The sequence below is a fragment of the Canis lupus genome, chromosome 5 (assembly GCF_048164855.1).
Source record: "Canis lupus baileyi chromosome 5, mCanLup2.hap1, whole genome shotgun sequence".
Lineage (NCBI taxonomy): Eukaryota > Metazoa > Chordata > Mammalia > Carnivora > Canidae > Canis > Canis lupus.
The window spans coordinates 43,310,334-43,322,702 of NC_132842.1; the positions used below are offsets into that span (position 1 = coordinate 43,310,334).

At 36.9% G+C, this 12,369-nt stretch overlaps 1 protein-coding gene and 1 long non-coding RNA gene across 3 annotated transcripts in view; one reads left to right on the forward strand and one right to left on the reverse strand.

The window, feature by feature from the left end:
- The window catches only part of DHX29 (DExH-box helicase 29), a 48,488-nt gene that overhangs the window by 24,823 nt on the left and 11,296 nt on the right, over positions 1 to 12,369 (reverse strand). For both annotated transcript variants that reach the window (XR_012031193.1, XM_072826462.1), the window contains exons 6-11: positions 10,569 to 10,697; positions 6,896 to 7,022; positions 6,048 to 6,206; positions 3,429 to 3,594; positions 3,054 to 3,177; positions 1,042 to 1,650 (exon numbers count right to left, since the gene is read on the reverse strand). Coding sequence is in view for 1 of the 2 variants with exons in the window: in XM_072826462.1 (XP_072682563.1) it covers positions 1,042 to 1,650; positions 3,054 to 3,177; positions 3,429 to 3,594; positions 6,048 to 6,206; positions 6,896 to 7,022; positions 10,569 to 10,697 (1,314 nt within the window). In the remaining variant the exon portion in view is untranslated. The remainder of the gene's footprint in view (positions 1 to 1,041; positions 1,651 to 3,053; positions 3,178 to 3,428; positions 3,595 to 6,047; positions 6,207 to 6,895; positions 7,023 to 10,568; positions 10,698 to 12,369) is intronic.
- Positions 2,024 to 7,768, forward strand: LOC140633628 (uncharacterized). Its single transcript, XR_012031195.1, has 3 exons — positions 2,024 to 2,091; positions 7,344 to 7,499; positions 7,585 to 7,768. It is a non-coding gene; the product is annotated as an uncharacterized lncRNA (long non-coding RNA).

Here is a 12,369-nt window from a genome sequence, read left to right on the forward strand (position 1 = left end):
GAAACCAAGAGCTGGACCCTTAACCAATTGAGCCACCCAGGTGCCAACATTATTCTTTCTAATTCAATTACCTTGGAACAAAATATTGAAGCAATCAGAGCAAAAATTTAGAGCAGTTCCTGAAATTTTCTAACAAGATTTCATAAAAGCTGTCACCATTAGTTGGTATTGTATCAGTGTTGCCTGATGGGAATCTTTAAGTTCCTTCTATTCCCACCACATTTAGTTTTCTTTTCAGTCATTCTTTTATTTGCTATGTGTGTACATGTCTGTAATCTTCTTAACGTGAGTTCCTTATAAGATAGAAACTATCTCTTTTCCTCTTATATTCCATGAGAGAAACCCAGACCATCTATTACATAAAACATTTTTAATAAAGGGGTACCTGTCTTAAAGACAGAGGCAAAAATGTTAAAAGACCAACATCTCCAGAAAGAATGAGGACTTGGAATTCATCGTCATTGGTTCTAAGCAATTTATTATTTCTATATTTTGCAGTCATTCTGATTAAGGTTTGGCTAGTTTTGGGTATGCTTATGTGGCAAAATGCACAAGAGATATTTAAGATATCTTTTCCTTTTTTTTAAAATAAAGGGCTTGAGAACAGTCTAGTTTTTTCTTCTATATTGTTTTTTCCTTCTGTTTACTAAAAAGAATTAATGAAAATCAGGACTACATTCCACAGAAAAGATCTGCAGGACTTTGAGATTTATGATACTACAGTCAAATGTCTATTTGTCTATATTCTTTGTTCTCCTTAGCAGGTAACATATTTGAATATTCAGCTATTAAAGTGGATATATTTTTTTCCTTGATATGAGAATTTTAATGACCAAAATACTAACAACCCTTTTACTATGAAGGAGGGTGACACAACACCCTTTAATGACATCTATCAAAGAAAACAGGAAAAGTGCCTGAGATCAGCTACTTCACAACCAGTAAGTCACAACTCTTATGTGGGACAGGTTCCATTTGGATCCCAAGAGCAAAGGTGACATGAGTAATGTCATCACTCACTCTAGTTGAACAACATCTTACCCTTCCTCCAGGTCCATTTTCACAGCCCAACTCGTCACATACTCTTGTGGCTAAACTCACTGCTGAGATTCTTCGGGGCTGGGTGCAGACAATGTTACACTTACTTGTTCCCCACTCATTTAGAAGCAAATCTTCCAATAGGAAATGAGGTACTTGAGTACTTTTGCCACTCCCTGTTTCACCTGCTACAACCACTACCCGGTGCCTTTTAAGAGTTTCAACAATCGAATTCCTATGTTTGAACACAGGTAACTGTTGCCTTTCCTTTAGAAGTCTCTGGTATTTTGGTGTGCTTTGCAACTTTCTAAACAGGTTTCTAACAGGTTCTAAATCTTCTGCTTTTTCTGATTCCAAGGACAGTGCAGAAAAATCTTCATCAGAAACTAAATTTTCCCAAGATTCCTCAGGATCTTCAGAGTTTTCTCTCTTATTTTCAGAATGCTGTTGCTGCTGTTGCTGCTGCTGTTTCAATTTGTTCAGAAGTTTGGCAATAAAGAGATCACGTGGTTTATTGGTTTCCATTTTATTTAATTCTTCCTTTTTCTTTTCTGCATCACTCCACTCTAGCCAAACATCTCGGTAAGTGGGAGGAAGTAACTGATGTACTGACTATAACAGAAAAAAAGCAGCAGTATGTTATTTTTACTAACTACTGGATACCAAAATTCAATAGGCTAGAACTTAGTCTTCCTTTTAAAATGTAATTTGTCTCTTAAACTAGTAAGTCATTACTCCAATATAAGATGCACATGCTTATTATATGCAAATTTATAAACAGCCTATCATATTCAGGCTTCTAGACTTACCAGCTCTGTGATCTTGGGCAAATAACCTCTCTGTCTCAGTTTCTACATTTGTAAAATGGGGGCTAGTATCTCCTTTATAGATATACTCTGAAGTACACTTTCAGTTAATACATGAAAAGTACTCATTCCTGGAACACAGGTAACTACTAAATACATTTTTATTATTTACTCCTGCAGTGGTGCTATGTAAATATGAAGATGATCCATAAAGCATTTCTGAGAGAAAGCTCCCTCTGAGATGCAGGTATTTAAGATTATTAGTCAAAGTATTTAAAATGAACTACAGTGGAGTCAATCTGAGTTATTCTAATTCTGTGGTATAAAATTATTTCTACAACAGTTTTCTCAATTAAGCTTAACTTATGATACCTTTTTAGCAAAATAAGGGAAATAAAGGCATTAAGAACTTTTACTGCCAGAAACTGGAAAAGAACCTTGCTTAGAGTTCCACTTCAACAAGGTCTAAAATTTCCAGTGGTTCCAATTTCCCATGAAAAAAGATACACACGTTTATTGTAAAAAAAAATGTTGACAATTCAACAATCCAAGAAAATAAGAGCTTCCTTTAGTAATACTTTAATTTTTCCTTAACCTGAGAGCTTACAACCAATATAACCTAAACTGAAAACTGCATTTTCAAAGCAGAGAGAAAATGTAACATTAAAGAGAGATAACATTTAGACATTAAACTGTTTAGAAATTCTCCTTACTTCAACCAATCTCGTACTACTTCTCTTAACCTATAAAATAGCATAGCTTGCAAAAGTGAACCACTGAAACGGTTCAGAGCCTCTGCCCTAAGGACAGAAAAACTGAGCTATGTTTAGGGGTGAGAGAAGTCAAAATTATAAATAAGCAGAAATGAGGATTAATCTGAAGAAGCAGTAAGTAAAAACTGGCACCAAGGGCCATAATTAAAAACTACATTCCATATGCCCATCCAGTTTTTTTTTTTTTAAGATTTTATTTATTTATTCATGAGACACACACAGAGAGAGAGAGGCAGAGACACAGGCAGAGGGAGAAGCAGGCTCCATGCAGGGAGCCTGATGCAAAACTCGATCCCGGGACTCCAGGATGATGCCCTGGGCTGAAGGCAGGGTTAAACTGCTGAGCCACCCAGGGATCCCCTGCCCATCCAGTTTTATGTTGGCTACATATAGTCCACAAATGATTTTTGAAACACCTCAGTCTAAAAAGTCTCACCTGCCCTTTCACTAAACGATAAAGAGCTAGAGTTGCTCCCAAGTGCTGAGCTTGCATGCCATCTTCTGTTAAGATTGTAGGGCACACTACCAGTACATCGTCTTCAGACTTGATTACCCTTACCCTGCAAAGAAGCCAAAGAATTTTTAAAATGAAATTAATGAAGTAAAACAAGTCAGAATTCCATTAACATTGAACCTAAGTTTATCTAATTATTTAAATATAATATTTCCACGGAAGACACTGAACCTAGATAATTAATGATCAGCACTATCACCCAGAAATGTGGAATGAGCAAGCTTCCTGAATGTCTACTTAACGCAGAAGAAACAAAGAGATTTTTCTAAGAGTTCATTCACAGTTAGAAAAACATACCTACATTTCCAGTATCTACCTACTGGAACTTTTTCAAAGGAAGGATTTGGACTCTTGGGAAGATTCTTCCTGACCCAATCGATCAGAAATTGTTTGGGAGACTTTCCAGTCCAGCTTCGAGCTGTATAGTCAAAATTTCTTACATCATGAGGTTCTTTCTTTTTCTCTAAAATGACAGACAAAGATTGATGCTTTAAAAATTATCAAGCAATAATGTAGAATCTCTTTTGAATGATGAAAGTCCTCTCATTTTGGGGAAAAGACTTTTAGAAGAGAACAAGTGAAAAAAGGAGAAAAACTTGCTCTTCTACAAGTGGTGTAAAGAAATCCCCTGATTGGATAGAACCACGGAAAATCTGAATTGTTAAACATAAAGTATCCCGAGTAACTTCTTGGGATAGTATGATATGATACTATAGTATGATAGTATGATAGTATCTATGATACTATCCATGTGATGAATTATTTAGAGTACTCTGAACTACCTACCACATAGGAAGGGTAATCTTGGAAAAAAATAAAAATCAGACGTAATTTCTCTGCTTAACAGCTGCCACCACCACAACCACCTTCATTGGCTTCATATTACATCTAAAATAAACTCCAAATTCTCTATGGTCCATCTCTGCCTATCTGTTACCACTCTACCACCATGCTCACTATACTACATCCACAGCTAACTGTGGGAGGGAGGAAAGACAGCTACCTCCCCTACTGCTCTGAGCCTGCCTGGCCTAATACAGTAGCCAACAGCCACAGGACAAACCTGAATTAACTACAATTAAACTTTCAGTTTCTCAGTTGCATTATTCACATTTTAAGCAACCAGTACTCGTATCTAGCTAGTAGCTGCCATATTAGCTAACTCAGATACAGAATATTTCTGTCAGAGTGTTCTGTTGAATTGTCTGCTCTAGATCTTTTCCACATTATTATTATTTTTAAAGATTTTATTTATTTATTCATGAGAGACACAGAGAGAGAGAGAGAGAGAGACAGAGATATAGGCAGAGGGATAAGCAGGCTCTATGCATGGAGCCCGATGTGGGACTCGATCCCGGGTCTCCAGGATCACATCCTGGGCTGAAGGTGGCGCTAAACAGCTGAGCCATCCGGACTGCCCTCTTTTCCACCTTAGACTGCCAATGTACCATCTCCCTCCTTAGAAGGCCCTTTTATTTTTATTTTTTACTTTTATTTATTTATTCATGAGAAACAGAGAGAGAGAGGCAGAGACAGGCAGAGGGAGAAGCAGGCTCCATGCAGGGAGCCCGACGTGGGACTCCAGGATCATGCCCTGAGCCGAAGGCAGGAGCTTAACCACTGAGCCACCCAGGTGTCCCTAGAAGGCCCTTCCCATCAACATGTCACTGGACTGACACCTAATCATCTGTTGTATCTCAGAGCAAGTCATTAGCCCCCTTATCTCTATCATTAGAAGTCAGTTGTCTTGCTTTGATAGCACACATCACAATTTATAATTAAATACATATGTATATTTGAAGCTTACCTCCCCTATAAGACCATATGCTTGAAGGGGGCCAGGACTAGGTTAATTTGTTAATAACTGTACACAAAGCAATTGACATTATGAACAAAGATTCAATAAATATTTATGAAACAATGTATAATCAAAAAGATTGAAGGGACTCCTGGATAGCTCAGTGATTGAGCGTCTTTCGCTCAGGGTGTGATCCCAGGACCCTGCATCAGGCTCTCCTAGAGGAGCCTGTTTCTTTTTTTTTTTTTTTTGAGGAGCCTGTTTCTCCCTCTACCTATGTCTCTGCCTCTCTGTGTGTCTCTTGTGAATAAATAAATAAAATCTTATAAAAAAACCTGACAATTTAGTATAGGACTTGACTATATTACAAATAAATATAAACTATATCAATAATTTACTTAGCACAAATAAGTGCAAGATTACACACATGGTGGCACGGCAGGACTCATGGTGGCTTAAAAGAGGTACTTTTTTTTTTTTTTTAAGATTTTGTTTATTTATGAGAGACACAGAGAGAGAGAGAGGCAGAGACACAGGCAGAGGGAGAAGCAGGCTCCATGCAAGGAACCTGATGTGGGACTCGATCCTGGGACTCCAGGATCACGCCCCGGACCCAAGGCAGGCGCTAAACCGCTGAGCCACCCAGGGATCCCCAGAAGTGCTGTTTTGGGTTGAGCCTTGAAGCAAGGGAAAGGTTGGCCAAGTAGGGAGTTAAAAGGATGAGCAAAATCACAAAATAACACATGGCTGTAGTACACAGATGGGTGAATATGGCAGAAAGGCAGATTGTGGCAGAATGCAGTCTTCAATACGATGATAAAGGGCTTGGATCAAGGGTTTTTAACAGGGAACTCACATTCAGATGTGTGTTACAGAAAGAATTCTGGCAGGAATTTGGAGGATGGACTGGAAAGAGATGAGGCTGAAGCAAGATACTGTTAAATTATAAAATGCTATAAAAGTTATCATAATTATTATTTTTCCAAGAAAGTATGTGGAAGCCTAACTTTACTGCCAGCTTATACAGTTTGCTAGAATGCAAAGTAACATCATTTCTCAATTTTATTTTCATTGACATTTTATTACTTACACCATGAAACACTTTCCCTTCATTTTACCTTTCTCTTCCTCAGTAGCAGCTACAGATTTTTCAAATAAGTTAAAGTTCAAAGCCTTTTCCTCTTCTGTGGCTACAGGAGGCTTTTTCCTTTCATTCTGTTGATGTGAAATCTTTATGGCTGGATTGAATACTGGATGGTCTTCTAAAGTTTCCATTTCTACCAAGAAAAAAGATCATGCTTTGTTGTATTTGTTTTTTTATGAGTTTACTTTGCAAAGATGTTTTTTAAAAAAGACAGTATTCCTTCTTTTTCCTTGTAACCAGGTACTCAACACTTCCTACTTAAAATTTGTGCTAGAAGTCGGAGGCAATTTATTTTCACATCACACATTTTAAAGAAATTATTTAACAGAAGTAGAAGGTCTGAAAAAACATCCTTATTAGTAACTAATACTCATGGAATTATATCCACCTGTCCTTCTTGAAGGAGGATGGTATTTTATGATATACATCAGACACTGACAAACTACGGCCTGCCAGTCAAATCTAGCCCCACTACCTGTTTCTTAAGCTAAGAATGATTTTTATATTTTTAACCAGTTGAAAAAAAATAAATATATGATGACATGTGAAAATTATATGAAATTTCCATTTCAGAATCCGTAAAGTTTTATGAAACCACAGCCATTCACTTATGTATTGTTCATGAACTCTGTGACAGCAGAGTTCAGTAACTGTGAGAGAGTCTATATGGCCTGTACAATCTACAATATTTATTTGGCTTGTTACAGAAAGTCTCCCAATCCCATGTATAAACTGTTAGACAAACTAAAAAGAGGCAATCTCCATGCTAGGAAAGCAAAAACGAAAAGACATTTACACATCTAAGAATTTGGAAGTGTTTACCTCTTTGAAATTTCCTTATTTTTTCTTGAGCCTCTTTTTGGCCTTGCTTGTTTTTTTCTAGTTTAAAGGTAGCTGCTTGCTCCTTTGCATCCAGAAGTTTTGCTGCAAGATGCAAGTATCTTTCATTCTGTTCCAAATAAGATGATACAGAAATTTAAAAAAGAACAAAATGAGTTAATCAACTGTCAATGTATTACATCAAAACCTATAATCTTTTGGGGTGCATGGGTGGCTCAGTGGTTAAGTGTCTGCCTTCAGCTCAGGTCGTGATCCCAAGGTCCTGGGATCAAGTCCCGCATTGGACACCCCATAGAACCTGCTTCTCCCTCTGCCTATGTCTCTGCCTCTCTCTCTGTGTCTCTCATAAATAAATACAATCTTAAGAAAAAAACAAAACACCTGTGATCTTTTGATCTTATTCTTTGTTTTTTCTTTTTTTTTTTTAAAGACTTTATCTATTTATTCATGAGAGACACAGAGAGAGACAGAGACACAGGCAGAGGGAGAAGCAGGCTCTCTGTGAGGAGCCCGATGCAGGACTCAATCACCGATCCTGAGATCACGCCGAGAGCCAAAGGCAGATGCCAACCGCTGAGCCACCCAGGTATCCCTGATCTCATTCTTTGATCCAGCACATCTACTTATAGAAATTTTTCTCAGAGAAATAATACAAAGGTGCAAATTTGCAGGTACATATAAACAATACTGCAGTACTGCCTGAAGAAGAAAAACTGCAAACCAAGTGTGTACCACATCTACAGAAAAAATTAATTGGCTACTAGAAAAAAAATGAGAGAGTAAAAGAATGAGCGTGATCCATATGGAGAACTTCTGTGACATGTTAAATAAAATTTAAAAACTACAGAATAAAAAGTAAATGTGAGTTCATTTCTGTAAAAGGAAAATATCTTATTTTTATGCATTTTATAAATACATGTTTTTAAAGGACTGTATCGGTAATAAGATAATAATACTCATTTGAAAGTTATCTTCCCATAATCTCTTTCTTGTAGAAGAGTCAGGGACATTAAAAAAAAAAAGGCCTCTGGGGAAAAGGGAAGTAGTAAAACTTAAGAATCTGACTCTGCTGAGCAAACAGACACAGTTTTTTTTTTTTTTTTTAATTTTTATTTATTTATGATAGTCACACAGAGAGAGAGAGAGAGGCAGAGACACAGGCAGAGGGAGAAGCAGGCTCCATGCACCGGGAGCCCGACGTGGGATTCGATCCCGGGTCTCCAGGATCGCGCCCCAGGCCAAAGGCAGGCGACAAACCACTGCACCACCCAGGGATCCCAAACAGACACAGTTTTAAGTTAAACTCAAATTTCTGCTTTTTTCCTTAGATTGATAAGGGACAGGTGAGATGCATCAATGTATGGGGTGGAGAAGATAAGGGCATAATGCTGCTATGAAACAGAACTATAAAGATGAAGGAACAAGAGATAAACTAAGTCTGCACATGCAGCTGAATTCTGGGACCACTCTATGTAGAACACATACAATACAGTGTTACCAGGTAGAAGGGTTAGCTCTCTTCTCTTCGTCACCCAAATGACACTCATTCTTTCAGCAGTCCTACCTCTGCCACTGATAACACCATTGCTCCACCAGCAAATCTGTTTTTGGTTTTGTTAAGCTTTGTATTAGGTAAATCAACAGTTTCTCTGGATTCTTGCTTTAAAGGTTTCTGTTCTTTTCCAATTCAGAGTCTTATTATTTTACACCTGAGGAAGTGCAACAGCTACCAAAACGGCTTCCCTATCCTTTCCAAATCACCTAGAACGCTATTCAATGTTCCAAACCACCTTTACTAAACACTACTAAATCTGACCTACAATATCAAATTCTCCTTATAATTCACCTGCCCCCATGCTTCGGGGATTTTTCATAAGAGGAAAAATCAAATTCATTTTTTAGGCATCAAAATCTTTTGGTGTCAGCTAAACTCACCTGTTTACTCCTACCTGGCAGTACTCATCTACGTTTTATGCTCTGTATAGACTCATTAACTGTCTAACACCCAAAGGCCCCTTACACAATTCCACTTCTGTACCCTGTTCATACTGTCTCACCCATCTGGACCATCTTCCTTTTCCTGCCCATGTGCACTCCCCATCCACCCTTCAAGTTCCACCCTCGGCTTTGCAGGCTTAAGCAAATGCTCCAATCAGAAGAGACCTTGTTTGAACCTCAACATAGACTTGTACTGTCCTAAATTCTTTTTGTTTGTATTAGCTTAATACAGGCACATAGTTAAAAAAAAGCTTATAGGATATAGAAGAGTCTAAAAAAAGAGGTCTCCCTCCCTTTCTAGCACCCCAGTCCTAATCATTAATAATAGCTTCTTGCGAATCTTCCCAGATCTTTTCTGTGCATACGTAGGAATGCAAATAAATGTATTTTTTTCTTTTACACAAGTGGGTTCTGCAACTTCCCTTTTTTCTTTCTAAATCAATTTTACTATGGTATAATTTACATACAATAAAATGCACCCATGTGAGTGTACAAGTAAATGAGTTTGACAAATGTATATATCTGTTTAATCACTATCATAACAAAGATATAAAACATCCTCATCATCCCCAAAAGTTTCCTTTCCTGCCTCTGGATTCAAGCAACCACTGATCTGCCTTTTTTGTCACTACTGAATGATTTTGCATGAATGACTTTTCTAGAATTTAATATAATAATTACACATGTACTCATTTGTGCCTGGCTTCCTTCATTCAAGTATGCTTTAGAGAGTTGCTTGCAGTGTTTGGCTATTAGGAATATAAGGCTGCTATGAAATTTTACATGCAGGTTTTTTTCCCGGACATGTTTTCTTTTTTCTTGAATAAATACGTAGGAATGAAACTGTTAGGTCATTTGTTAAGTGTATGTTTAACTTCATAAGAAAGTGCCAGTTTCCCAAAGTGGATGTACTATTTTACACTCCCAAAATCAATGTCTGAGTGTGCCTGTTGCTCCATGCCCTCCCAATACTTGGTATTACTCAACTCTTTAATCATAGCCATTTTGATGAATATAAAATAGTATCTCATTATAAGTTTTGTTTTCATTTCTCTGACGACTAATGATCTTGAAATTATTTTTACATGTTTACTGGCCATCCATGCATCTGTTTTCATAAAGTGTCTGTTGTCCTTTTAAAACATCTTTATAATTTCTAGACAGAACTCTTCTGTCAGACATAGATATTGTAATATTTTCTTCCTACAATGTTTCCATTTAACCTTACATTTTTAGTTTCTCTTATGATACCTAGGTTTTTTTCTTACCAGTCCACAGATATCCTTTGTAAAGAAATGTGCCTTTTATTATGCAAGGAATTTAGCATACTCCCTCCCTACAAATGATAATCATTTAAAAATATTTGATGATTACCTCTTTAAACACGGGAGGACTATAAGTAACAGCTACTGAGCAGTTATTCTGTGCCATTGCTATTTTGCTATTTATAAGTTTTATTTTGTTTTATCTTCATATCAACTCCTAGAGGTCTTTCTTTCTTTCTTTCTTTCTTTCTTTCTTTCTTTCTTTCTTTCTTTCTTTCTTTTTTTTAGGTAGGTATTTCTTTAATTACAAAGGTGAAAACTAAGTCACAGAAAAGTTAAATATGTTGCCTATGACTATCCAGCTAGAAGCCTAATACAAATTTCTAACTCACAGGGTCAAATTTTTCCTCCTCTTCTAAACTTTTAGAATTCTCACTCTTTTCTTCTTCATTCTGCTGTTCAGCATACCGCAAGATCCATTCTTTCATATTTACTTCCAAATTTTTTTCTTCCTTTTTGGGCTGAAAGGAAAAACAAATAACTGAAAAAACCAAAGTTAGAAAAAGGTGTCAAACTATCATTAAGTGTCCTTGTTTTACTATTTTTTTCTTACACTCATAAACAGGAGACAAATAAGCTTCAATAATATTACATACTGTTCTACGAAGGACAAATGAATTCAACATTACTTTAAGAAGCCCAAACCTGCAAAATCCAAAAAATATGTTTATATAAAGAAGCAAAAAAAGAAAAGAATGGTTAAACAGTAGCGTTATGCCTTTAAAACAGTGGTTTTCTGGCAATTATGCTGTCCAGATTTTTGTTTTTGTTTTTAGGCTTTACCGAGGTATAACTGATATATTTAAAAAGTGTACATATTTATTTATTTATTTTGTCTTTTTAAAAAGATTTTTTACTTATTCATGAGAGACACAGAGAGAGAGAGAGAGGCAGAGACACATGCAGAGGGAGAAGCAGGCTCCATGCAGGGAGCCTGACATGGGACTCAATCCCAGGACTCCAGGATCACACAGAGCCTAAGGCAGATGCTCAACCACTAAGCCATCCAGGCGTCCCAAAATTGTACATATTTAATGTGCATATTAATATATCAATTATATACTAGTTTATCGTAACGTATATTTAAGCTTATCATTTTGATGAGTTTGGACATATGCATACACTCGTGATCACTACAATCAAGGCACTAAACTTATCCATCAACTCCAAACCCCTGTTCTTTTGTTCATGTGTGTTGGTGGGAGTGAAGAGTGGTGGCTGTAGTAAAAACACTTAACATGTCATCTATCCTCTGAATATATTTTACAGTGTACAAATTTTTTTTTAAAGATTTTATTTATTTATTCACGAGAGACACAGAGAGAGAGAGGCAGAGACATAGGCAGAGGGAGAAGCAGGCTCCATGCAGGAAGCCCAATGTGGGACTTGATCCCAAGAGCCTGGGATCATGCCCTGAGTCCAAGGCAGATGCTCAACCACTGAGCCACCCAGGCATCCCTAAAGTGCACAATATTGTATTAACTATAGGCATTATGTTACACAGATCTCTAGAACTTATTCATCTTGTGTAAATGAAACTTTTAACAATTAGACATTTCCCCACTTCCCCCTCTCCTCCCTTCACAGTAAATACCATTCTATTCTCTTCTATGAATTTGACTATTTTGGATACGTTGCATAAGTGAAATCATGTAGTATCTATCTTTCTATGACTGGCTTATTTCACTTAGCATAATGTTCTCCAGGTTTAACCACGTTCACAGAGGTTTTATGATATGCAGATTATTTAAGTGTAATGCCCTAGTGAAGTACACCTTCTAGTAGTCATGCCTTTCTGTAATCCCCTTCCACATGTATTTTGGAATTGGCCACATGGAAAGAGGAATGCCTGGCTAGCCCCCTAGCTGAGGCACTAGTCCTATGAGTAAAGAAACCATTTTGGATATTCCAGCCTAAGAAGATAACTTATGGAATAGAAGGACTAACCAACCGAGCCCAGTCCAGACTACAGAATCTAAAGAAGTTAATTGCTGGTTTAAGCCACTATATATTTGGGTGTTTTGTTATGCAGCAAAACATTACTAAAACAGTGACAGAGAAGCCTGGCAAACCAATGAATTATTTTCAATAAGCAAAAATCTTTTTTTTTTTTTCAATAAGCAAAAATCTTAT